The sequence below is a fragment of the Triticum urartu genome, chromosome 1A, assembly GCF_056163025.1.
Source record: "Triticum urartu cultivar PI428250 chromosome 1A, HENAU_Tu73, whole genome shotgun sequence".
In the NCBI taxonomy this organism is placed as follows: Eukaryota; Viridiplantae; Streptophyta; class Magnoliopsida; order Poales; family Poaceae; genus Triticum; species Triticum urartu.
Genome location: NC_141873.1, coordinates 145,181,794 through 145,209,626, shown reverse-complemented (window position 1 = coordinate 145,209,626; position 27,833 = coordinate 145,181,794). Strand labels below are relative to the sequence as shown.

At 44.8% G+C, this 27,833-nt stretch overlaps 2 protein-coding genes across 3 annotated transcripts; one reads left to right on the top strand and one right to left on the bottom strand.

The window, feature by feature from the left end:
* Nucleotides 1-26,918, bottom strand: LOC125551581 (uncharacterized). 2 transcript variants are annotated; one of them, XR_015599384.1, is made up of 13 exons: nucleotides 25,854-26,918; nucleotides 25,230-25,345; nucleotides 23,778-23,986; nucleotides 22,259-22,378; nucleotides 22,055-22,183; nucleotides 21,840-21,965; nucleotides 21,232-21,287; nucleotides 21,027-21,126; nucleotides 20,802-20,919; nucleotides 6,144-6,353; nucleotides 5,731-6,045; nucleotides 4,991-5,084; nucleotides 4,560-4,657 (listed from the first exon to the last, which is right to left on the bottom strand). XR_015599384.1 is itself a non-coding variant. In XM_048714842.2 (12 exons), the coding sequence occupies exons 3-12, from the start codon at nucleotides 4,559-4,561 to the stop codon at nucleotides 662-664; spliced, it is 1,776 nt and encodes a 591-aa protein (XP_048570799.2). In that variant the 5' UTR covers nucleotides 4,562-4,657; nucleotides 4,991-5,084; nucleotides 5,731-6,045; the 3' UTR covers nucleotides 1-661. The 2 variants fall into 2 exon arrangements, 1 of the variants encoding a protein (XP_048570799.2); XM_048714842.2 differs by lacking the exons at nucleotides 6,144-6,353; nucleotides 20,802-20,919; nucleotides 21,027-21,126; ... (5 more) ...; nucleotides 25,230-25,345; nucleotides 25,854-26,918 and adding exons at nucleotides 1-806; nucleotides 1,068-1,150; nucleotides 1,687-1,929; ... (4 more) ...; nucleotides 3,659-3,786; nucleotides 3,879-4,150 and having other exon boundaries at nucleotides 4,549-4,657.
* LOC147990400 (uncharacterized) lies at nucleotides 18,111-20,795 on the top strand. Its single transcript, XM_087516009.1, has one exon. It carries the CDS (start codon nucleotides 18,117-18,119, stop codon nucleotides 19,050-19,052), a length of 936 nt encoding a protein of 311 aa, XP_087372135.1. The 5' UTR covers nucleotides 18,111-18,116; the 3' UTR covers nucleotides 19,053-20,795.
* Nucleotides 26,919-27,833: the final 915 nt, after the last annotated feature.

Sequence of the window (27,833 nt, the reverse complement as noted above, 5' to 3'; positions counted from 1 at the left end):
TACTCCCCCAAAGGGGGGGAAACATAAAGATCAGATGCAATTGATAATAGACCTTTGTACTCCCTCCGATCCATATTACTTGTCTTGGATTTATCTAGACAAATCTAAGACAAGTAATATGAACCGTAGAAAGTACTAAAAATAGGAATGCATTCGTTACATAACACAATGCTTCAGATGGAAACTTCTAGCTTATCAAGCCAACATTGAGCATGATGCATCAGCCCACTAGATCACCCCAGCAACTAACGGCGGGCATGATGCATCAGCCCACTAGATCAAACAAAAATGCCAAAAATGGTAATTTGTTGTGTTCATCAAACTGGACCACGAGCAGGGTAATTTCATATTTGATCATTTGCACTCACCCACCCCGCTATCTGTATATGTCGGTGATTAGCTCTGGTAAAGTTGTAAGCCTATGGTGTCTAAATCCTATAATGAATGGATGTGTTAAACCTTCTTATCTACAAGGAAAATGTTATGGCTGCGCAAGATTAACAGCAAACTATAAGCATGCATATGTAGGAATTCTACTTTGTGCTTGCTTCCTCTATCTGGCCGACAAAGAATGGGCTAGCTTTCTAGCCTTCGTTTTATCAACTCCCAAAAACTTGAGTTGCAAAAAGCTCCCATGACCACTTCGGTGATCCGAATGCCATCACTGCCAGAATATAGTTGGGTCGTTGCTGTATACCGCACGATCCTGGATCTCTAAGATGGAGACGTGCCAATCAACAAGCCTTGCTTGGATCAATTTACACAACACGAGTCCAGTTGGGAATAACCACCAGCTAGTTTCATCCCTGAAAAGATTTGAACTCCGAGTTGTTAGGTGCTACACCCTCTGTTCCTAATTGAACTGCAAAAATGTCTTACATTTATGAACGGAGGTAGTTCCTCCGTTCCTAAATACTCCCTCCGTTCGGAAATAACTGATGTGGTTTTAGTTCAATGAACTAAAACCACATCAGTTATTTCCGAACAGAGGGAGTATAAGATATGGCCGACCAATTGCATTTAATGCTCATGTAACCCTTCTTCACAGAGCGGGCAAAGATGCTTACCCGCCCAAATTCCATGGCTGCATGCTTGGATGTCTTTTTGTTGATGACTTATAATGCACAAGTCCACATACAAAGGCCACGACCTAAGTCAAATGCAAATAGGTTACAAAGAGCTTAAAAAACATTGAAACTGGTATTGGAATAGCAAGCACAAAAACATGATAATGATAGGTATAGCTGAACTTGCTAGTATTCAGCCAGAGTAGAATATGATAATGATTGTATAGTCGTAAAATCAGTAGGCATGCTTGTCTGTGAAAGGTGCAACAAACTCAAACACTGACAATATATTACTGTTGTAACGAGCAAATATTCAAATGACATGAATCTGATTCTGCATGACATCCAGACAAACCACTGAACATAATTGCCTAGTTTTACAGCTCGATAAATACGGATAAGTAATATTATATGTGCATGTGCTCTGTTTTGTTTGTGAATGTGTGTGAATATGTGCATGTGCAAAAACTTTATGATAATATCAAACACAATAAACCAATGAAAAACCCCTCCAGAAAACAGTGATAATTTTAACCCTGATTATAGTCCCCAAAATATACAACATTCGAAATGAACTAGTAATAGCAAAATATATATACAGGCAAAGAAGGGTACTTACAACATTAACCAGAGATGTAATGTTCCACAACGCATACACACGAGCAAGGCCTGCTGAGCGACGTGGGCCATGACTAAAGAGAGCATTTATCCCAGCTGGAAATGGTGCCAGTATTCCAAGAGGAAGAACAAACAAGACTAACAAAATGTCGACCATAGAGTAAGAATATAGCTGGAGAGACGTAAGCAACACTAAGCTAAAATCTGCAAGAAGCAATATTGAGATGACCAGACCAACAAGATCCTGCAGTTAAGAAAGCAAAATACCCATGACAAGTGTAAGATACTCTGATCTCTTCGTAACCACACTAGGGGTTGAAATAATGGTCAGTCTCTGCAAAACAAGTCACCTGATGTCCAACCGGTTTAGTATTATGCAAGATAAGAGACAGGGGATGAAACAAATCACTCCTGTCTTTGAGCGTCATCAAGTTGTCAACATTGAGAATTCCACCGGTTATTCTTTTACACATATAAGCATCATTGCTCCTTGAGTGGCCTAGTTGAGAGTCAGCATCTTCATTCTGGTTTCTGCTCGACATAGGATCATTAGTTAAATTGTGATAAGAGAAGAAAATGAAGAATAACTGGAGCTAGTAACAGATAACTCACAATGAATGTTGATCAAATATTATTCTAGAGCCACTTTGAAGTTCAGCAGCCACGGCTTCTCCCTCCACAGCATGAATAACAAGACCGTATTGACAGTATCCTAATGCTGTAGCTTGGAACCATGCAAGGTCAACACGTACATGGTATGTGTCTAAGGCAGGATTTGCATGAGTTTCAAGCCATTTGAGCATAGGAAGAAAGGTTACTTTCAAATTTCCATGACGAACCAAACGCAGCTGGGCATTCAGTCCAGCAACAAGACGGTGCCATATTGATGATGGTACAACCTACAAAAGATATTTATCAGGAACTGAATAAAACGTTATTTCAGTGATTCGGCACAGAAGGAAATGTTTCAGAATCAACCTGGCTTATAAGACTTGTGACTACACTATCACTGTGAAGTGAAAATGGAGCCATGTAACTTCCATCACCGCCAAAAATCAAGGACATTGGAAATCTTTGATGAAGACAAGTGGGCAGATCGGGCCTTTTCTCATCCCCACCAAGGTAAAAATCCAAATAACCCAGCATTAAATCTGGAGTGGCAGCTACCTATAAATCGGAAAAAAGAGACCACCCTCAATCCATAATATCAGACTGCTAGTTATATAACAACTGGAATTGTAGGTGGCAAGGTGCAACCTACGATGTGTACTGCTATAGCAGCCAATAATGCACAGTCAACATGGCCACACTTATAAATCAAACACCACATTCCTTTTATCTGTTTGGATGCCCTGGATATTTCTAGTTATTCTGTGGTGGGTGGGAGTACTATGCATCTGTGGACTCAAAATATTGGATAATTCACTTAAATCAAGTAGATAACACTTAGACATTGGTTTCGTATGAAAAAGTGATACCAAACAGCCTAATTTCAAGAAAAAAATTCAATTCATAACAAACTGCAATTTTCTATGAAAAAATTGGTATTGGAAAACACAATACCTTCAGTCCTTCGTAAAGGGCACGTGAACGGCACGACCGTAAGCACGAATGATCATATTCAGATCGAACAAACTCACGTAGTCGTTGTAACTTTTTTCTTCGGCGCCACTGTTGCCAGGACCATGCCAAGGGGTAGGAAAGTATACACAGAATACTACAAATCGATCCCTCCCACCACTGATAAGCTGCCAGAGCATTGATCTCATCGACAAACTTGTTAAACGCATCCTCGTATCTGACAACAGAAGACAAACAGCACAACAGCAGTCAATACTCAGTTATATATTTCTATAAGACAAAGGGCTACGTAAAATTCATGAAAAAAAACATGAATATTGGGAAAATTTATAACAAGACAGCTAAATGACTTAAGGGAATTTGTGCAAATGTAATCTTGACCACGGGCATACACAATATCTGTAATCTGTTCAGGTGGCGTGTGCGGGAGATGCCAAGGTTCACTGAAGGTATTTGGGCCCATGAAAAACATCCTGTGCACATGGCAGTGAGATTCTTCGGCCCTATTTGTTTCCAGTACCTATCACATTAGCAGAAATTTCAAACACCACCCAGCATGATCATGCAACAGCTTAATGCACTGAGCCATGGCAACAGAATGTATTCCACTACCTCATTCAGTGATTCTAGGAAGGGAAAAGAGTGATCAATTTGGGAGCCATGTTGAGTTGGTGCTGGTCCAGGAAACTCATCAGTACCAACAAACTTCATCCGAGCAATACTCAAAACAAGAGCCAATAAAACAAGAAGGCCTGAAAGAAGCAAGCCAAAGAACCAAGGTCCACCAAAAGTGTATATTAGCTCTTCAAGAGCAGTAAAACAGTGAGGCATACGATATCTATCTGACACACATTTGTACGGGCATGGGGTTTCAGCGACACCTCCTGTGAAAAATGTTATTTAAGATTAGAAAATCAAGGTTAATCTAACAGAACTATTGATTGTGAACACAAATGTTCTGAAACTATAAAAAATAGAAGTGTAACAAAAGAACACAAAAAAAACTTGTAATCCAGTTTCTTGAACATAACACAATGAGCTAAAAGCAAATGGCTCAGTGGTTGAGCCACACACAAAGCTCTGGCATCTACCCACAGGTTCTTTTGCAAACAAGACCATTAGGTATATGAATTTATAAATAACACCACATCATAAAAAAAAAGATCCCACAAGGTATGTATTTTTGTATAAAATACATGTATGATACACTGGCTATTGAATTCATTTGACCTGTACTGAAGATACATATTTCTCATACAGCAATAAATACAGTAAGAGTTACCTCGGATATGCATGTATATAGCCCGATGAGGGAGCTCATATGCAGGGCATGGAGAACACAAGGACTTAGAAGACCCGGTAATGTTCTTGTATGTTCCTACAGGACACTCCTGCATTTCGCCGTAGAAATTATTGCAACAATGTTAATTAGTAAATTTAGTTACATTAGTTAACTGAGCTAAAATGATAATAGGTATGACAATGGCACGCTGCTATCTCGGTACATTTATCCTATCTGTCTCAAACACTGAAACATGGTAAGCGCACCAATATTCAATATTCGAAAATAGCAATGCACCAAATGGTGCCAATAAAAAAGGTATTATGTGCCTCAAGAAACCGTAATAGACAGAAGAAGAAAAAAATAATGGGCAACTGACCTTCTGCTCATAACATAATAAATAACGGCACAAAGGAGTGAATGAAACGTGCTTCTCGTTTACCTTGCAAAATGTACCATAAAGACCTTTCGGGCAATCTTTTGCTGTAACTGTGCCATTCTCACCAGGAAAACCTCGGCCTTCGACAATTCCTCCTCTGTAATAACAACACAGAGTCAGCCTACAGGTTTACCAATGTTCTGTGCATTAAGACATCTTCAGTTGTTCGACAACAAATAAGATGGCAGTAAAAATCATAGAACCCTGACACGGCAGAGGGAACATGAAGAAAGGGATTTTTTTTAACGGAGCCCCGACAGTAAATTTTACTGAAAACAGATGTACTTACAGGAGAGGGGACTGTACAAGGGAGGGGAAGAATTGGCTGGGGGGGGGGGGGGGGGGGGGGGGAGCTGCTATACAGGACTAACAGAGAGTAGTCACGTCAGAGCTGGAGGGGCCCTGCCAGCACCCCTTTCATTTAAAATGAGAGAATAAAGAGACAAGAAGCAACTTAACACCAGTAGGAAATAAGTTTTGAATAAAAAACAAGGTATACAAAAACTGGCTTTAGACAAGACAAAGCCACCCAAAATCCTTTAAACTGCTCCAAGATTCAAATTAAGGAACTGCAAAGCTACATATATTATTCTGAAACACCAGTGCAACACGGAATAGCCTTAAAAAACTTATAATACAAATAAAAAGCTAAAAAAAAAGACAACCTTACTTCCTGAATAAAATAGCAGGTTGAACGACAGGGAAAAGGCCAACAGAGAAAGCATCAGATTTTCAGGACGCACCTCGCAAGTATTGATCCTTTGACAGTTGCAAAAGGAACATAGTCATCTCCAGTGGGAATGTCGGACCAGTGGAAGTGAATGCGACCGCCTCCACCTCCACCACTACCATTGCTTCCAACCCCACCAACACTAGAAAGTACAGAGTTGTTCTCTAAGGATAAAGTCCGCACAAATAGAAGAATTGTGCCCCCAGAACCACCACCAGGTTCTCCATTTGCAGCATGAGTCGCCACACCAGTGAAACTGCCACCGTTGGCTTCCACTGAACCAGAGAGAGAGAGAGAATAGGCAGAGATTGCTCCAAAGAACCCATCACTGAATGTGGAAATGAAAAGGCAGTAAAGGCCAGTGCTATTAAGAATATCATGACTTGATAGAGGATGGTCATGGTCCATGTACACCATCATTGTTACCTATTATACCACCACCAGCTGTTGAAGATGTTGTACTGACATTACCACTGCCACTGCCAAGTTCACAAGGCAAATCAGCACTACCATATGCAGCTCCGCCACCTGAATGCTTGCCGCTGTAAAAACCATCCCCGCCTTTACCACCATGCCCACCCCCACCACTAAGGCCACTGCTTAACATTCCTCCTCGTCCAATTCCACCTTGGCAGCCTGCCATCAGAAAAAGGAAACTTAAATTCTACAAAAGTTGGTAGAAGACACATGGCCAGAAGACAAGACATCGAAAGAAGCTTAATACACATGCCTAGAAAATTAGATATATGTAAGCACTGACAAATTTAAACAAGGGTCATTTCTTTCTTGACCTGCATACAGATAATTATGACAGTTCACCTCAAACTAGAAAACTGAAAACTATATAACATTGAGTAAGAAGGGAATGAAGATAAATGTAAACAGCAGGCTGCACAAATAAATGGCAAAATAGCAATTCAACCCAGAGAACTAAATCAATTGCCAGTTGAAGAGGCATAAGATTATATTTGTCGGTACTAAAATTATGACATGTTATTGAGCCTCATGCCTAACAGGACGAGTGGATAGTGAATATCATCAGGCACAAAAGCACATTCAAAACTGTATAGGTATGTTTGTAGTAGGAAAGAATTTACAGAAAATCTCACGCCGCTGCAGCGAGGTCTGCCTCCCAGCTATAACTAGCCACCATGGAAAATATGCTACATAGCAATTTTTGGTGGCCTTAAAATTCACAGTACAAAAGAATTAGCAATCAGAAGATAAACATAATGATCATAACAGCACTATGTCCAAAATAATCATTTTCTTCCTTTAAAAAATATAAAACATATAGTGCGATATATATGCATGATTGTAAATTTCCTGATTTCCGTTGCAGTTCAAGGATTTCATACTACATGATAAATGAATTGTGAATCAGACCTATACTAATCTTAGTTTAGTGAAAAAAGTAACTCGATTTTCATTTTGGTGCTTAAATTTAGAAGTAAAGTTCTAGATAGAACCTAAGGGCAACTCCAACGCGGTTCATCAAAGGAAAAAGTCCAAAACAAACCTTGAAGTTGTAGGTGAAAGCTAAATCAAACCCTGAAATTTGAATCCCGGAAATTGGCACTCTGAACTTGTAATCCCGGTCTATTTTAAACCCTAGACCTGTTTGGCACACTGGGAATACTACAATCCTGACCGGGATAACCTGCTACTCTGACGGACGAGAATTTGGGCCGGCCCACTATACCACAACAGGAATTCGTGAAATCTAATAAATGTTCGCACATTTCTAAAATTGTTCAGAAGTTAAAAAAATGTTCCTGCTTTCTATTTTGACAAAACTTCAGTTTCCTTTTGTGTTTTTTAAAACATGTTTGGAATTTTGAAATTCTATTCACATTTTTTTAAACTGTCCGTGATTCAAAAAAAATCACATTTGTCAAAAACTATTCAGAGTTACAACAGCTTTTCACATGCTATGAAATGGTTTATGATTTTAAAAAATTATTTTACATTTTTCAAAAATTTGAAACCTGAACATATGCGTAAAGAAATGTCGCAGCCAAAAACTGAACCGAGTATGGACACAGCCAAAAACGATGGACCAGTGTCTCGTCGCGGCCACATGCAATACAGTACACTCCCGGTTTTATTTTCCTCCACAATAATTCATCTGCTACCGCTAGTCCATTCCGGAGTAGTCTCCAAATATGAATCAGGTTTTAGAGTGTAGCTCTGCCACTGGCCGCCAGTAGCAAATCCAGCCACTCAAAAATGTACGTGGCATTACAAAAAAAAGTATGTACAATGTAAATAATATTCGCGTGATTCAAACAAATGTTTCGTCAATTCAAAAAATGTAACATTTCAAAAATGTTCACGAGTTTAAAAAAATGTGCTTGTGACATATTCAGAACAAAGTATATGCAATATAAAAAAAGTTTGTGTGATGTAAAAACATGTGTCATACCCTTATAAGAATATACGTGACATGTGTTTGAAAAAAGTTTATTCAATTTTAAAAATGTTTAACAATGTAAAAATGTTCGTGTAGTTTAATAAAATGTTTATTGTCGTTAAGAAATGTAAAACGTGTATTTGGAAAAATATGACCGTGTATTCATTTTTTTTAAACATGCATTTAAAAAATGTAAATAATTTATTTGAAATATGTTGAAAGTATAAAAATTATTTGTGCTAAAAATTTACATTGGGTACTAAGAATAATTAGAAATGAGTAAAAAAGAAAACCGGTTACCGGTAAAGAAACAAAACAAAAGGAAAAGGAAAAATCAAGAAAATTAAGAAAGAAACTAAAGAAAGAAAAAATATAACAAAGAAAGAAAAACCAGATAAAACCAGTGAAAAAACAAAATATAACGAAGGAAAAAACCAAAGAAAAAACAAAGAAAACAAAGAAAACCAGACCAGTGTGAGATACTGTGCCAATGGGCCGGCCCAATTCAGCGTATACCGGCTAAATCCTCTCAAGGTTCAAAATAAACCGGGATCAGAAAGTTTGGTGTGCTGATTTCAGGGATTGAGAGTTCGGGGTTTGATTTAGCTTTCGCTTATAAATTCAAGGTTTGTTTTGGACTTTTTCCTTCATCGAATGTCTGCGGACACGTCCGGACTTGTCCGGGGAAAGCATTAGGGGAGCCAGCCATCCAACTCTATGCACCAAATGTCCAGCGCTAGTTTAAACATACACCTTAAAAAATGAACGATATTTGCTAAATTTCCAAATATTTGAACCAAAACGGACAAAATTTAACAAAGTTTTAACTAATAACAAACAAAAAAACTAAGCAAGGTACCGAACGGTGACCTCATAGGCATGGCAGATTGCCGAACTCTTGTCCCTCCCCTCCTACTCTTGTCCCTCTCGCTTCTCCACCAACCTCCTCTGCTCTCTTTCTTCCATGTTCAGTTGTTCACTGCTTGCTGCTTTGCTGGTGTGTATGCCTAGTTGCCTACCAAATTCTACTCTATTCTGCTGCTTAAAACTCTCTAAGGTGTTGCCTTACCGCCCCCACCCCCCCTCCCCCCGCGCGTGGCTTAACCGCCTTAAAAACATTGTGTGGCGGCCCCACGATCCAGAGTGTTAGCCCAACTACAGTCTAGCTAGCTCTCCCGCGAGGATCGAACTACGGACCTTCAGGGAATAATATTTCTAGTAGGATGTAAGGACACAAGCAGTGTACTCTCCACGCACACATGCACTGGATACTGCTCACATAGAGCTACTTGCTCAAGTACTACTAGTTTGAAGCTGAAACTGGATGGCTTAATTTACAACTGAGGGACTCAGGGTCCTTATACAGGGGAATACAAGTGAGCCCTTGAGCTGCACAACACACACACGAAGCTACCACGAAGGTGCCCAGCACTTGCGTGTGCTACTACTCAGCTCAGCCTTTTTACTAGGTAAAGGCTACTACTACTCTCCACCTCAGGCTTTTAACAAGAGAAAACCTACATGCAACGGCAGCTATCAAGAGAAAGCCAGAAAGCCTACATGCAACGGCAGCTGTCAAGAGAAAGCCTACATGCAACGGCAGCTGTCAAGAGAAAGCCTACATGCAACGGCAGCTGTTGAGGGAAAGCCTACATGCAACGTCCTGTAGACTGGGATTGATCAACAATCTCCCCCTCAACCCTGTCGAAGGGACTTGACGTTGATGATCCCGACTTTGTCGCGCAGCTCCTGGAACCGAACGCGGCCAAGAGCTTTTGTCAGGATGTCCGCCTTCTGCTCACCGGTCCTGATGAACTCCACTATCACCGTGCCCTTCTCCACACAGTTACGTATGAAGTGATAGCGGAGATAGATGTGCTTGCTGCGGTCATGAAGCACTGGATTCTTCCATAGGGAAATCGCCGACTTGTTGTCGACGAAGATGTGTGCCGGGGCAGTGCCTTGGTTTAGCATCTCGCCAAGAAGGCGAGCCAACCAGATTCCATGACATGCCGCTGTAGCTGCCTCGATGTACTCCGCCTCGCACGAAGATGCGGCAACAACCTTTTGCCCCATTGATTGCCAGCTGACGGGACTATTCCCGAGAAGGAATAGTATGCCCGAGGTGCTCTTCCAGGAGTCCACATCACCGGCATGGTCGGAGTCGCTGTAGCAGACCAAGCTCTCGCCGTCACCACGACGATACACGCATCCATGCGTGAGTGTACCCGCGATGTACCGGAGCAGGTGCTTGACGGCAGCAAGGTGATCGCTTGCCGGGGCTTCCATGAACCTACTCAGGTACCCGACAATGAACGTGATGTCCGGTCGGGTGTGCATGAGATACCTGAGGCTCCCGATGATGCTGCGGTAGAGCGTAGCATCCAATGCCTTCTCGGAGCTATCCTTGCTGAGCTTCAGCCGTGCCTCCATTGGAGCATGCACGGCATGGCATTCCTTCATGTGCTCGCTCGAACATCTTGGCAGGGTAGGCCGCCTGCGTGATCGTGATGCAACCACCCTCCTGGTTCACCTCTAGTCCAAGGTAGTACCGGAGCAGCCCGAGGTTGCTCATGTTGAAGAGACGATGCATCTCTCCCTTGAAGGGTCGAACCTCTTCGGGCTCTGCCCCGGCGAAGACCAAGTCATCGACGTAGATGCCGACGATGAGCAGCCTGTTCGCGGTGCCACGCGAGTACACGCCATGCTCAGAAGCACTGCGGGAGAACCCAAGGGATGCGAGGCTTGCATCGAGCTTGGTGTTCCACGCCCTTGGGGCTTGCCGGAGACCGTATAGGGCCTTGTATAGCCTCTACACGCCCTGCTCGTGGTTCTTGGCAACGAACCCTGGAGGCTGGGAGACGTACACCTCCTCGTTAAGGTCGCAATTGAGGCCGACTTCACGTCCATGTGGTGTACCTCCCACCCGCGGTGAGCAGCCACGGACTCCAGCCTTGCCACCGAAGCAAAGACTTCCTCGAAGTCCACTCCTTCACGCTGCACGTAGCCCTTTGCGATGAGGCGCGCCTTGTGCTTGACAATGGCGCCGAGCTCGTCCTTCTTCACCTTGAACACCCACTTGAGCCCGATGGCTTGGTGCCCAGCAGGCAAAGTGGTGAGTGTCCAAGTAGCGTTGTCGTTGATTGACGCCAGCTCGTCTAGCATCCCGCGGCGCCAACAATCCTCTTGCTCGGCCTCCGCAAACGTGGTTGGCTCCTCGCCGGCCATCAGATGCAAGACGTCGTCATCATCAACGTCCTCTTCCTCAGGTTGTTGCGGTGTTGCCGCAGCCTCGCCGAGGAGATCCGCCATGCGCCGAAACCTGTGAGGGGCGCCAACGCTGTCGTCGGCGTCGAACAACTCTGACCTTCCTGTTGGCGGGGTCGCGAATAGCCTCCCGGGAACCACCTTGCTTGACGGTGGGGCATCCGGGGATGCTATACCCAGTGACCGTGTTCTCGGGGTTGCAGTCCCAGATCCACACCTCCCGGGCTTCCTGGGGGTTTGCTTCCATGGTGGCACTTCCCGGGGTCTTGCTCCCCGAGGTTGTAGAGTACATAGGGTACTCTACGATGAAGGAGTTGCTTGCCGGGGACTCCCCCGGCGCCTCCCAAGTCCATCGCGCATCTTCGTCGAAGATGACGTCACGCGAGACATGCACACGCTTCGCAACAGGGTCGTACATCTTGTACACCTTGGAGCCCATCTCGTAGCCCATGAACACCATCGGGGTGCTCCTGTCGTCGAGCTTCTTCAGCTGAGGGCGCGTCGTCTTGACGTGCCCGACGCAGCCAAAGGTGCGGAGGAAGCGTATGTCGGGCTTCCTCCCATACCACGCCTCATAAGGTGTCTTGCCGTCGACACCCCTTGTGAAGGAGCGGTTGAGGATGAAGACGGCCATGAGCACGGCCTCCCCCCAATACGTGCTCGGCACCTGCTTTGCCTTGAGCATGCAGCGTGCCATCCCAAGCACCGTTTGGTTCCTCCGCTCGACGACGCCGTTCTGTTGCGGCGAGTAGGGGGCCGTTAGGTGACGTTGTACCCTTTGTTGTCACAGTGCTTGTAGAACGTGGCCGACGTGAACTCGCCGCCACGGTCCGTGCGTAGCACGCGCATCTTGTGGCCGCACCCAACCTCTGCTGCCGCTTGCTGCTTGACGATGGCTCGCTCCGCCTCGTCCTTGGAGGCAAGGAGCAGCACCCACATGAACTTGTTGTAGTTGTCGACGAGCAGCAGGATGTAGCGACGCCCTCCTGGCGTTGCCGGAGTGATTGGGCCGCAAAGGTCCCCGTGAACCAGCTCCAGGGGTTTCTGCGCCCGATAGTGTGCCTTCTCGGGAAAGGGCAGGCGCCGCTGCTTCCCGGCAAGACACGCATCACACAGCTCGTCGGCGTGCTCGATGTGAGGTAGCCCACGAACGATGTGAGGTAGCTCGTCTAGGCCTTCGACTCCTGTACGCGCTCTACGCCGATGCGCAGAGTCTTGATGGTGTCCCATGCTTCCTTGTCCGTCTTCTTGGCGCCAAGGGTGAACACCATCTCCGATGGGATGGAGCGCAAGATCGCCTCCAACGCCAGCCGGTCCTCCTCGTACCCGACATCGCCGGTTTCCACGGCTTTCCACATATGCCGTGCCTCCATGATGACTTTCATCAGGAGCGACCAAGTGGTATAGTTGGTCCGCGTGAGGAGAGGGAAGGAGGTACTAGACATGCCCACGTCTCGCACGAAGCGTGGCGCACCCAGCTCGCCTCCCGGCCTGCCTCGCAGCGCAAGCGCGTCTGCCGCACGGGCCTCCTCAACCGAGCTCTGCTCGGCAGTCTTGGAGCCGTCGCTGGCGACGCCTTCTTTCGGCATAACATGAGGCTCTGATGCCAATTGTTAGCCCAACTACAATCTAGCTAGCTCTCCCGCGAGGATCGAACTACGGACCTTCAGGGAATAATATTTCTAGTAGGATGTAAGAACACAAGCAGTGTACTCTCACGCACACATGCACTGGGTGCTGCTCACATAGAGCTATTTGCTCAAGCAGTGTACTCTCACGCACACATGCACTGGGTGCTGCTCACGAGCTACTTGCTCACGTACTACTAGTTTGAAGCTGAAACTGGATGGCTTAATTTACAAGTGAGGGACTTAAGGTCCTTATATAGGGGAATACAAGTGAGCCCTTGAGCTGCACAACACACACACGAAGTTACCACGAAGGTGCACAGCACTTGCATGTGCTACTACTCAGCTCAGCCTTTTTACTAGGTAAAGGCTACTACTACTACTCTCCACCTCGGGCTTTTAACAAGAGAAAGCCTACATGCAACGGCAGTTGTTGAGGGAAAGCCTACATGCAACGTCCTGTAGACTGGGATTGATCAACACAGAGCTCCCCGCGGATCCATGTGTCGGCGTGGAGAACCACCTGTTGTCGGCAACGCTTCAGCGCTGGAGCAGCGTCCCGAGTAGGTTTCTTGGTTGCCCGCGTCCTCATTGAAGCAACGCTGGTCAGCCGTCCAGTCAGGTCACGTCGGTCTGACCGGCATGAATGCGGTTGGCGCCCTTCCGGCCGTGTCCACTCTGAGCGCATTGTAAGCGTCTCAAGAGACGGGGCCACACCGATCCACCGGGATGTGCCGACCCCGGTGTTGAAGTGCATATTTGGATTGCCTAGCCCTTTCCATTGGTTCGGACTTTTGGTTGCGTTGGCTAGTGCATGAAGCTTAACATGGTGTCAGAGTCTAAGGTCTCCTAGCTTTCGCAATTTATTAAAAAATTGTTGTTGCCGCCCTGTCCCCCTTTGTGTTCACGTATATTCACGTGTTGACTTTCCGTGTCACACGTGAGGGGGTGTTGAAGTGTATATGTGGATTGCCTAGCCCTTTCCATCAGTTCGGACTTTTGGGTGCATTGGCTAGTGCATGAAGCTTAACACCCGATACCACGCCAGCCCAAAAAGTGTGGACCGAGGGAAAGCGGGAGCCCGGGTTGTTTTCGTGCATCCCAAGCGTGTTCCCCGAGCACCCCTTCCCATGCACCTATGACGATCGGTCAGCCCTACCCTCCCAGAGGAGGAATGGTTGGCACGTCTTTGGGCGCTCGAGGGCTCGGATGCCCAGGAAAGGTCTGGCCAGGTTAGCGGGTACGACCGCGAAGGGGCTTGCCCTTCTGCAACAGCCCTGCCACCTGGTGGTCATCATGATCGGCACACGATGGCCAATGACGCCCATCGATCGGACTTGTCATCCGACGGGCGAGATGAGCTTGCAAGTCCTTTTGGCTTCGGCCTCTCCTAAGGACGACATGGCGTTTCCCGCCCATCCTTGATGACGGTTAGATCTGACGGAACAGTCAAAGACATGGCATTGCGTCGCTATAGGGCGTTGCCGCTAGCTTCTACCAACTACGCGGGCACATGCTGATAAGACCCGGGCAAGTCAAGAGGATGGGGGTTCAACTAACCCCGGCACCAAAAAAAGTATATTGTGGTTGCCCCCGTGATATATAAGGGTGGAACCGGAGCCAGGAAGAAAGAGGAGCAATCTTGTAATCGCACACACACACACTTGTCTCCAGAGCAAGAACTACCACACATGACGTAGGGTGTTACACCTCTTGATGGCCTCAACCTGGATAAACAAAGCCTCAATCCTTGAAGCGTTTGACCCCTGGCCGAATCTCTAAAAGGGGATCCCCATGATCTTTGATCTCAACAATCACCCGTTGACATCTGGCGCGCCAGGTAGGGGGTCAAGGCTTCGGTTTCTCTTTAGACCATCATCGTCAACCATGCCCTCGCGTGGATCGCAGACACAGCGGCCAACAAGCTGAGAACCACCCAGCGTGGGACATCGTCGCGGCCACCCCCCCCCCCCCCAAGCCGTTCCCACAATGTAGAGCATCAACCAGCGCGCCGCTGTTCGGGCGCTGACGAGACCACCTAGGTGGCCGCGCTCCAGACCGTGCACGTTCTCCTCCGACACCCGCTTGTGCCGTTGGAAGAGGAATCCCCCATGCACCCGTGGCTCCAGGAAATCACCAGAATGCTTGAGGACGCCAGCGCTTCCTCAAGGGAAAGCCCCCTTCGGTCACTGGAGGGATGTCGCCACCACCTTCGTAGGGGAGCCCCGCGGAACAGGTGGCCATCATGCAGGCCTAGTCCAGCAGAAGGGAGTGCCGACAAGCACCCGAGCGACAAGATTTCATCTGTGCGGAGGAGAATCGGCTTCAGGAGGCTCGTTTCATCCGCGAGGTGATTCACCCTGAGTGGCTTGCCAATCCCATCAATGTGTGGTCCTCAGTTCCTGATGCGCACATGTCTAACATGGCTGCAATTTTTTGGTCAATTCCCAAGCTCTCTATTCTAGTACTTGTCCAACTCTTTATTTAAAGGGACAATTCCGTTTCTCCCCCTAACTTGAACCCACACCTGGCATTTACCCCTAAATTTTGAGTATGCTCAAAAATGCCCCTCTTCCGTCAAAGCTTCTTATAGATATACCCTTCCGTACCATTTCCGTGTGGTCAAGGGCGTTTGACTAGCTACGGGACATTTTCTGGCCAGTTTTGCCCCTATACGCATATGACACTTATAGGTGGGACCTGCCCTAGGGAAAAGAAAAGAAAAAACTCTCTCACTCTCTCCCTCACCCCCTCTGTCACTTACAGGTGGACCCACCAAAAAAGTAAAAAGTTGTATTCTCTCTTACCTCTCTATGTCTCTCTCTCGCTCACCTCCGGTGGCGGCCAACATCTGACGACGGTGGCCAGCTTTAGGCTCGCAGGCGTGGTTTGCGGCCGATTAGATCGAGCACTTCCCGATCTATTTTCCAGCAGGATAAATCAGACCGAGGCACCCGAAATCGATGGCTCACTCATTGTCTTTCCCAACTCCGGTGGATTGCGGCCGCTGCCCGATCTCCTCTAGCCATGAATCTAGGAGGATTCCCCCTTTTTACTCAGCTCCAAGGCAACCTCTCGAATGTCCTGGTGCGCCCTCGAGCTTCCCTGCATCACCGAGAACCCCTCCCCATGAGCGCCGCCCATCGTCGCCGCTCGAGCTCACTATTTCCCATCCTCACAGCCACCGCACGGTCTCCGACCAACTCAGTCCAGTTCGTCTTCATGCCCGCAGCCTCGCAGGACCGCTCTGAAGCCCACAGACCTCTCCGGCATCCTCCCGTACGTCGCCAGGCGCCGGCGTTTAGCCGCTGTCGTTAAAAAGCGATTTAGGCTAACCCTCCAGTCAAGTGTTCCATTGACTCATGGGCCCTTTACTAACTATAAAACAATTATAAAAACTTTAAAGAGAGAATGACATGTGGGCCTCCAAAACCAAATTTGACCAGTCTCTGTTGACTAGTCCAACTTTGACTTAGTTTTTTTTCTTTACCGAAATGTGGACTAGTACCATCCAGGGGCATTTTGGACAAAGCACATGGTCAAACCCCTTTGACCTAACAGAAACGGCGCTCAGGGGTATTTCTATAACACCACCTAACGGCGGAGGGGTATTTTTGAGCATACTCAAAATTTAGGGGTAAATGCCAGGTGTGGGTTCAAGTTAGGGGGAGAAATGGAATTGTCCCTTATTTAAACTATACTCCATTTAAGTATTTGTGTGTAGATATTATCTTGGCACTAATTTACTTCGTGTGATGTTGTCTCAACATAGCCGGTCCCAAGCCCGGGTAAAGGAGGAGGGTTGTCATAGGCTTGGCGAGCCAACGTAAAAACTCAGCCACTCTTATGGAGATGAAGGTGATACCTGGAGAGAGTGTTGTACCTCAGCATAAGCTGGTGGTTGCTGACTTCCGCTTTCGGATTCGTGTCCAGCGGGATAAGCGTGCCAAAGTCGCTAGAACAAAGTAGTGGAAGCTCAAGGGGGAGGTAGCTCAGGCGTTCAAGGAGAGGGTCATTAAGGAGGGCCCTTGGGAGGAAGGAGGGGATGTAGACAATGTGTGGATGAAGATGGTGACTTGCATTCGTGAGGTAGTCTCGAATGAGTTTGGAGTGTCCAGGGGAAGGAGAAGCGAAGATAAGGATACCTGGTGGTGGAATGATGATGTCGAGAAGGCGATCAAAGAGAAGAAAGATTGCTTCAGAAGCCTATGTCTGGATAGGAGTGCAAACAACATAGAGAAGTACAAGATGGCGAAGAAGGCTGCAAAGCGAGCTATCAATGAAGCAAGGGGTCGGGCATATGAGGACCTCTACCAACGGTTAGGCACGAAGGAAGGCGAAAGGGACATCTATAAGATGGCCAAGATCCAAGAGAGGAAGACGAGGGATATTGGCCAACTCAAATGCATCAAGGACGGAGCAGACCAACTCTTGGTGAAGGACGAGGAGATTAAGCATAGATGGCAAGAGTACTTAGACAAGCTGTTCAATGGGGAGAATGAGAGTTCTACCATTGAACTGGACGACTCCTTTGATGAGACCAGCATGCGTTTTGTGTGGCGAATCCAGGAGTCTAAGGTCAAGGAGGCTTTAAAAAGGATGAAAGGAGGCAAGGCGATGGGCCCTGATTGTATCCCCATTGAGGTGTGGAAAGGCCTTGGGGACATAGTGATAGTATGGCTAACCAAGCTTTTCAACCTCATTTTTCGGGCAAACAAGATGCTAGAAGAATGGAGACGGAGTATATTAGTACCAATCTTCAAGAACAAGTGAGATGTTCAGAGTTGTACTAATTACCGTGGAATTAAGCTAATGAGCCATACAATGAAGCTATGGGAGAGAGTCATTGAGCACCGCTTAAGAAGAATGACAAGCGTGACCAAAAATCAGTCTGGTTTCATGCCTGGGAGGTCGACCATGGAAGCCATTTTCTTGATACGACAACTTATGGAGAGATACAGGGAGCAAAAGGACTTGCATATGGTGTTCATTGACTTGGAGAAGGCCTATGATAAGATACCGTGGAGTGTCATGTGGTGGGCCTAGGAGAAACACAAAGTCCCAACAAACTACATTACCCTCATCAAGGACATGTACGATAATGTTGTGACAAGTGTTCGAACAAGTGATGTCAACACTAATGACTTCCCGATTAAGATAGGACTGCATCAGGGGTCAGCTTTGAGCCCTTATCTTTTTGCCTTGGTGATGGATGAGGTCACAAGGGATATACAAGGAGATATCCCATGGTGTATGCTCTTTCCGGATGATGTGGTGCTAGTTGACGATAGTCGGATGGGGGTAAATACAAAGTTAGACTTATGGAGACAAACCTTGGAATCGAAAGGGTTTAGGCTTAGTAGAACTAAAACCGAGTACATAATGTGCGGTTTCAGTACTACTAGGTGTGAGGAGGAGGAGGTTAGCCTTGATGAGCAGGTGGTACCTCAGAAGGACACCTTTCGATATTTCGGGTCAATGCTGCAAGAGGATGGGGGTATTGATGAAGATGTGAACTATCGAATCAAAGCCGGATGGATGAAGTGGCGCCAAGCTTCTGGCATTCTCTGTGACAAGAGAGTACCACAAAAGCTAAAAGGCAAGTTCTACAGGACGGCTGTTCGACCCGCTATGTTGTATGGTGCTAAGTGTTGGCCGACTAAAAGGCGACATGTTCAACAGTTAGGTGTGGCGGAGATGCGTATGTTGAGATGGATGTGTGACCACACGAGGAAGGATCGAGTCCGGAATGTGATGATATACGAGAGAGTTGGGGTAGCACCAATTGAAGAGAAGCTTGTTCAACATCGTCTGAGATGGTTTGGGCATATTCAGCGTAGGCCTCCAGAAGCTCCAGTGCATAGCGGACAGCTAAAGCGTGCGGAGAATATCAAGAGAGGTCGGGGTAGACCGAATTTGACATGGGAGGAGTCAATTAAGAGAGATCTGAAGGATTGGAGTATCACCAAAGAACTAGCTATGGATAGGGGTGCATGGAAGCGTGCTATCCATGTGCCGGAGCCATGAGTTGGTCGCGAGATCTTATGGGTTTCACCTCTAGCCTACCCCAACTTGTTTGGGACTAAAGGCTTTGGGACTAAAGAGAATGTGTGATGTTTCGCATCTGCATGTTGCTTAAGCCCCAAAAGAACTGGCCCTAAATTGGAGAACATGGGAAATCATCTCCTGAAGTGGTTTCTGAATAAAAAAATCAAGAAAACGGATCTTTGCGCTTCATTGCATTGAAAAGATGGGAAAGTACAATACTCCTAGGAGGCTGGTGTTACATGGGTCAAGCTCCCAATCAATGGACATCCCAGGATGTGGGCAGAACAACCTTGAGCCCCTGTGCCCCGGCTTGTGCCCAACATTTGGCCTCAGCTTTAATCCTATCCATTAATGCTTCGGTCGAGGGTTGCGCGTTTTCAAAGACGCATTTGTTCCACTGCTTCCAGATCATCCAGGGAATGAGCACGGCGATGGATTGCAAGCCTTTGCGCAGCGCGTTAGTAGTTACTTGTTACAGAAATCTGTTTTCTAGAATATATTTGGGTCAAAGTGTCATGCCCCATATATTAAGACACAATTGAGGGTATTTTCTAGAATATACCACACATTTAAGACATCTCTCCAACAGAAGATGTTCCACAGATAGAAAAACATATAAGGAAAAAATGTGGATATCACTAGTCTTTGGGGAACTCATTAAGGTTTTAACAGTTTAAAAGTTCTAAAAATTATGAAAATAATACTTGAACATCACGATTACGATATAAGTCGATCCAACAGAACAATTGCAAAAGGACGACTTCATGTACCCACGGCGGAAAAAAAACAATCATTGCAGCTAACCGCGACATAGATGAACTCAACTATATGTTTTTTTCGTCTGGGGGGATATAAAGCCGTAGTTTTTCAATCGCTCTGCTCGACCATCTTTACATCATAATCATAGTGTTACGGCGTTCTTTTCATGATTTTTAGGAACTTCTACACAGTCAAAACCTTAGAAGAGTTCCACAGTAACCATTGACAGAAAATTCTTTACGTACATGTGTACATACACACATTTATGTTAGTTCAGAAATAATAATTGAGTTACTACTTTCAATGCTTTTAGGTCATTATGCAATATAAAGTACCACTATATGTTTTTCTATCAAAAATGGAGCATCTTTTCAACTGGAAATAAAAAGTATATTTACTTATATACGAATTGAGGCCTTGTATTTTTGTCTCACCCCGGGGCTTCCAATATCGATATGTCAGGACCAGGCCTGCTCACAGCTAACGCTAGATATTTAAAACGCAAAGTATTGACACATGGTGAACAACTAAATGCGAAGAGGACAAGTAAGTACCCTATGAATTAGGTGTCCAGACTGAAGTCAAGCAAAAATAACTAAGCAGAGTATGGTAATTGGTAACACCAAACACCTGAAACTTCCAATAGAGCAATGGCAAACATATAGCAGACACATGCAATGTAACATACATACAAATATAGTCACAGAACATGTTATGCAAGCTGTCTGCAGGGTTATAGACATAAGGATCAATTTGTTCTTGTGATGTTGTGCGATGCTGCCCTACAACATCTAGTTAGTTATGGGAATCTTTACCAATTCTAGTAAGTTTGTTCTGTAGTGGATTCCAAGAGGATGGTTTCAGCTAACTGTGGCATCCAAAAGTAGAAAAGGTGGTTTTTAAAAGCAGCGACAATGACAACAAAGACTTAATAGCAATTCTGGCAAACAAGAAACAGTGATGTGTTACCTAATCCTGTTGCACTAATGCTCCCATGTCGCTGTATGGTGACATTTCTTGCTCTATTAAAATTTATGACAGTTCCTTGCACAAGGCCAGACACATCAATATCTTCAACACGGCATATCTGCATGACAAAGTCCGCCATGGATTACATGTTAATAGGTATTATAAGAAATAAGAAATATGTGAAGCATCACTGCATGTGGGATGTTTAAAATTTTAAGAGTGCACCTGTAGAGTAAAAGACAAGGAAGAATTCAGATTGCAATCCTCGGGCGGATGAAAAATTTCCATAGGACAACTCTCATTTTCGCAATTCAACTTTGGGGCCCTAGAGTAGCCACAAAATCTCATTAACCATTTGAACATCTCCATTACAAAGGAAAATAGCATAAGATAAGTATTTAACACTAGAACTGAAGGACGTAGTATTTACACATCATCACCGCTCGCGTTTATAAGTGGGCCCCGTAGAACAGCTCCACGTCCAACCTAAAACGAATTATGAATCAATTAGCACATTCTGTTCTTTGAATGATCATGAAAGATCAGAAACATCTAAGTGCAAAAATGGTTTATGAAACTGAATAAGTTAGACTGCAAATATCAAAAACCGCAAAAGGGTTTATGCTAATGTACACCGCATAAGGAATAGAAAACAGAAGGAATACTTCGAATGTTTGTACTCTGCATTGTAAACAATTGGCGAAAATATTGAACAGTTCAATTATGAAAAAAAAATAGTTCATCACATAAGATAAGTTCCAACAATCAAATTCAGCATCTTCATTCTTGAGTTTCAAGAGAAATGAATAAGTGAATAACAGGATGAACAATACTGTGTATAGAACATGCAAACTGGTGATCAAGCTCCTAAAGAACAGCTTCACGATGCATCAAATTAAGATGACATCAATGGCAGTACCAAACCTCTGGATACAACTTAACTCAAGCCCAGAAAGTTCTCCCAATAAAGGCATAAAGCACAATAAGTAAAGAAAACTTTCGCCCAATCAATAAACAAACCAAAATCACTTGATTTACCAGTATGTTGTAGAATAGTGATAAAATAAGACGTTGTGCCTCAATTGTGTCTCCATTTCCGGATAAATTCAGAACGCCTTGACCATGAATTCCAAGATTAGCATTAGAATGTATCACTGATGATTCCTGACAAGCACGTAAACAAAAATATCATACAGAAGATAATGGCAGGTAAAGGGGGGTGTACAACTTACAATAGTAGGCCAATAACGTACCCTCAAAACTATCAAATTGCTTCCTTCCAGTAAAGAAGTTGCAACTCCTGAATCTCTGCCACCATCAATAACCATCCTAGAGTTCCACATAAGGAGCATCTTTACGGACATTCTTAGAGCACCAAAGACCTGAAATTGTTTAGAGTGGTGAGGTGTAAATGCACCAAGTAGAGGGCCAAAAATTTCTGAAAATAGGTAATGAACCTGTATTGTAGAATCACTCATAAGAAGTTCCTCAGCCAATAGTTCAAACTCTGAATATGGGTAATGTGTCAGGCTAAAAGTTAGAGTAGCCCGAGATAGAAGACTAATTTGTCCTTGTGCCTGAAAATAAGAAAGCAAACACAAATGATTATTGGAACACCTTTTGGATAGGATGGAATAAACAAGTAAAGAAAACATGAGTCCGCTTATAGTCACAATACATGTTTACCAGTTGACCTTTTCATATCAGTGCAAACAATAGGTGATAGGTAAGTCTTAGGCACTAAGGGCATGTTTGGTTGGAATCCTGGACACTTGGTGCCTGGCCTGAAGCCTCCCTGAGAAGTGCCTGGTAGATGTTTGCTTGCTGTCCTGGACAAGGTGCAAAGTAGCCTGGCCTGGACTTTCATTAGCCTGGCTTGACACCCGGCAGCTTCATTAGCCTGGACCAGGCGTCCTTTTCCCCACGCCTGGCCGGAGCAACAGCAGCCTGGGACTGCTAATTCCTCAAGTTAGCATCTGATGTGACGTTTTCTATTCAGGTCTAGTACACCTTTTTGTCTTTCACATACTCTTCTCACACCCAGGCTTGAAGCCTCCAACCAAACACTCCACCGTCAGACATGCCTCACCAGGCAGAAAAACAGCTGCTCTCCAGGCCACTACCAGGCACTACTTTTTCCCAGGCATGCGACCCTGGTCACGAACCAAACTGCCTCTAAGTCAACAGAAGCAAAATTTGTTTTGTCATCCTGTTTAGCAGCCACTTGTACTCTGTAACTTGAGGTGTAAACACTAGCTAAAAGTTTGTGGGCTGTCAGGTTCCTTATACAAATCGACTTACCTCTGTACCGACCTGCCCCTTGTTCTCTCTCTCTCTCTCCACACACACACACACACATAGATATATACACATATAGCACGTAATAAACCATCTAGCCGCATACCTGATACCTGTGTATGTTAGGAAGAAAGATTTCCCACAAAAGGTACTATTCTACTCCCTCCATTCAAAAATAGAAGCCGCATTATTGTGGTCAATGTTTTAAAACTTGCCACTAATATATGTGGAAGTATATGGATTGGCATGTAAGAATGTTATCATTCTATTTGAATTGCAAAACACGTTTATGTCATATATCATTTTACGAAAACAAATTTTGTGAAAATCGCACATTGGAGGCTGGAAAGTCAAGCAATGCCATATATTTTGGAACTGGGGGGGGGGGGTACATATTTCAGGCAGCTAGCTTCGCTAGCAGGGAGCTGCGACTACTGACGAGAAATGCAGCACAAAAGTATACAAAGACATATTATGTGACTTTGATGGTTCAAGAAAGCACAAGAGAAGTCACCTGAATAACAGCAATTATGTATCTGACTAAAATGACAAGAGGATTTCTGTAAAGAAAATTGTTGCGCGAGTTTATCTCCACAAAAGTAAGAGAAACAAATGCAGTGCTAGTAGCAAGATCATTATAATACACTGTCAATGGAGATGATATTTTAGGCCTCAGACCTGAAGACGACTCCAGCGCAGGGGCAGAGAAACTTTTGCATGATTCTTGATAAAAACATTTGTCCAGAGTGGCTCATATGGGGGGTCTAAAAAAACTGTATCAGTTTGTGTGCTCAAGTTATTGTTGCTAACAGTAATACTCTTAGGTACTTCTTCATAAAGTGTCCCAGCTGCTCCTGCATTGTCTGGACATCCTGAACTCCTCCCCCCTTAAACGTAGCATAGGTCAAACACCAACAAAAAGTATGTCAATAAGCTTATACAAACTGGCCATTTAATGGCGCTTGAGCTCCATGGAGCCCGAAAGTTAACAAGTTCAAAAAATAAATTTTTAGGTTTCAAAAAATTATGAAAAAAATACACACATACCTATGGATGTATACAACTTATCTGTAAAGTTTCATGGCAAAATAAATTTTTATGCAAGCTATACAAAAATAACAAAATCATGTATATCTAGCACATGTACTGTTCGCTATAAAAGTACATGATTTTTTTTGTACAGTCACATCAATATGTATTTCATAATGAAATTTTACACACATCTATTATACATCTATAAGTACTTGAGTATTTATTTTCAGAATTTTTTGAAACTTAAAGAGTCGATTTTTTAATTTTTGAAAATCCTCACTCGATAGCTAGTCCTTTTATAATGAATGACCTTATAAAATATGACCAAAAGATAGGGAGTATTATTAAATTGACCAATTTGTTTGGTAGAAAATTACAGCTACAGATTCCAACATAAAATACCTTGTCAAATTAGAGAGTCAAAACTCTGGACCAGCACGATAAAGCTCGCTACCTAACCTAGATCAGATCACGTAGTTTCACTTCACAATCTACATGAGAATGAGGAGAAGTCGAGTACATCATTTTGTCATTCCTCTCTCAGAAATTTTTGAAGCATATCAGGAACTGAAGCTACCCTCTTCCAGGACACCAGTACCACTTTCTAACAGGTTACTGGCAAAAACTAGTGGTTCTGGTCAGTAAGATTCATGATGTTTAACCCAACTCCATAACCTAAATTTAGTCAGAAGAAGTTATGCTCATTGAAAATTTAGGCTCAGGGGAAATCTGGGCAAACTTTTCAACCAAGTTAATTTTTTCCATTCAAAGGTTAGTTTGAAGTAGTATGCTTAGTTGGTCAGATTAATAAAAATGTAAAAGGTTCCCAAAATAGGCCACAATATTACAATAACTAAACCCTATGCAATGGCTCTCCAAACCTGAACAAAGTAGCATCCATAAACCAAATCAACATTCTTTTGCACCTTGATTAACATTTAGCCCGAACAATTGTGAAGACCAGAAAATAAATTCAACTCTATCAGAAAAAAGTGTGAATAGTATGAATGTGGCATGTTATAAGCAAAAATAACTCCATGCAGCCCATCAGCTAGAACAGAAATGCAACGATCCAACTGGAAGCCCGTATTGGATTACCATGAACAAAAAAACAGGTGTCATCATGCCTACTGAAAACATCAATAGAAACACGTCCTCCACCTCCCCCAGACAAACCATTGCCTCCACATGCACTTATTTTGCCACCGCCTTGCCTGTTCCAACAAAATATTAGATAGGGTCAACTGAATTACCAATGGCCTATAACCAACATATTTGAGTAAAATGGAATTCTAGATCATCATCAACTAATTCTGTTTTTAGAAACAGAGTCTTGATAAGCATGAGTTAAAGTTCTTCAAAAATATATAATAAGTTTGAGAAATGTACATATGAAGGGCCCTGTACTTATAGCAGAGAATGATAACATGAATGTATGCTATCATTCCATCAAGCCTAAAATGAGAATGATAACATGAATGTATTACTATCATTCCATCCATCAAGCCTAAAATGATTCAAATATCACTCCCTCTTCACATTCTAAGCAGATCAAAACACTGTTCCTAAACTAGAGATGGTGAAATTGCATTGAGTGCACTTCACTATTGAATTAAATTCTAAACTGTTCCAAAATCAGGTAGGTATGCACACTATGAAGTGCAGATGTTTATCAAAATCTTTCTAAAAAAATTGCACCAAAATCATTGCAAAAATACTCACATGGTTGCAGCCTTAAGATAGATGCTTCCCCCAGAGCCACCCCCACCCTTGGTGCCACCATTACCGCCATCTGCAATAACTGTTCCGTTCATGACAATTTCATCTGCAAACAACCACACTACTCCGCCACCCCCGCCACCATAGTCCTTCTCGACGCTAGTAGATCCCCCTTTGCTCCCATAGCTATTCGGGGTCTTGAGCTCAGACCACGCATAGGTATCGCCACCCCACGAGTCCTCCTGCGTTTGCCCCTTATTGACGTAGCAGCTTGCGCCGCGGCCACCATGCCCACCACCATCTCCATATGTCCCGGTGGGTACGCCGCTGGTCTTATCCGGCGGGTTGCCGGCAAGCGCAGTGGTGTCGATAACGGCGTCGTCGCCGAGAGTGATGTTGGTGGCCGCGAGAGAGACCCATCCGGCTACGACACGGGCGCCATGGCCGAAGCGGATATCACCAGACAAATTGGCGGAGACAACGCACCCTGGCCTCTGGCAGGTGACAGAGACACCGTCGAGGAGCTGGAGGCTGCCATTCCCGCTGATGAAGACGCCACCGCCCTCGAGCCGCACGGACGCGGGGACTACGCAGCGGGTGTCGAGGTCGCCCACGCCACCGAGGTCGCCGGCGCAGGTCGCCGCCGGGGCGGCCGGCGGGGGCGGCAGCGCTGGGGGAGGCGGCGGCGTGTAGTCATGAAATGTCAGGATCGAGTACGCCTCCGCTTCGTCGGCCCCCCGATCGTACACCCCGGGGCTAGGGTTACCTGATGCGACGGCGAGGAGGGCAAGGAGGAAGAGGTGGTGGAGGCGGCGACGAAGGGGAAGGGGAAAGGGACGGGGAATGTGGTGGGCCATGGGGTGGGAAGCATCAGAGTACGAGCGCCACGGGCGGTAATAGGGGCAGGGTTGGGGTTGGGATCAAGGCCAGCGCGGCGACGGCGATCGCCGGAGACGGCGAGGTGGGCCGTCGGGGCTGGGGTTTGGTGATGGTTGTTTGCTTTCCACTCTTCAGTTAGCGAATGGGATTCAGTGCGCACGCTGCGGCGGGAGAGAGGAGAGTTGGGCCGTTGGATGTGGCTAGTGATGTGGTCGAGCTAGTGGGGTCGTGGTGCAGAGAGGCAGCGGAGAAAAGGATCAGGCATTTTCGCTTTCCGGATGTTTGAGATGTGTTTCTGTTAATCGGTTTTTTAGTTTGAAACTTTTGGTTTTGCTCATTCTAAATAGTTTCGATTTTTTTGACTAATTCGTTTTCTCACTTTCTAAAAAAGTTTAGGTCGTATTTTTAACTAAACATAGATCAATTTAGGCATATAAAGAAATTGAACCGGCTATTTTTTGAAGAAAAATTCAACCGACTTAAGTGCAGATAGGTCCTTGTTTACAATATTTTTAACTGTGATGTGCTTGCTGCCAACAAATTGGACGTCTTCGGTAATCACTATACCATATTGTATTTTTTTATTTAGTACAACATGTTAAGCAAATGTTAAAGAGTTATGGTTTTGATATCTTATACGTAGGATATCATCTACACGGCAAAGTCATCTTCATAGAGATCACGTTTCTTTTATACACACTTTTTCTCCATGTCATGTCTTATTTATCTTCCACGTTAGCATATCTCGTGAATTCTAAAGAATTTTGTCGCCCATAACTCAACGGCACGGTGCATCAGGTGGTGGTGTGATCCCAAGCAAGGCCATGTCACATGATAAAAGATTCCCACAAGGTAGTGCACAACGAACTACTTATTTTGCACGTATCACCTTGGCTCTGCAAGCCACTAGGTTGGAGTAAGCTTGCGGGTTTATGCCGACATATGCACTCGAATAAAAATCTCTATACTAGAGTGTTTACACGTTATCTTTTTATAGATAAAGTTGTATATCATATCTGTTTCTATAGAAATAAATGTAAACTTTGATACTATACTTAGATCTAAAATACGAAGATGTTGTTTCTCATGTTCTTTAACTGCTAC

Bases quoted from the DNA above. Each gene is read 5' to 3' on its own strand.
- LOC125551581 (XM_048714842.2), bottom strand. The intron at 3,787-3,878 runs GTAGTGGAATAC...CTAATGTGATAG, and splicing joins TCCTAGAATCACTGAATGAG to GTACTGGAAACAAATAGGGC. The intron at 807-1,067 runs GTAAGCATCTTT...AAATCTTTTCAG, and splicing joins CAGCCATGGAATTTGGGCGG to GGATGAAACTAGCTGGTGGT.
- LOC147990400 (XM_087516009.1), top strand. From the start codon at position 18,117: ATGTACGATAATGTTGTGACAAGTGTTCGAACAAGTGATGTCAACACT.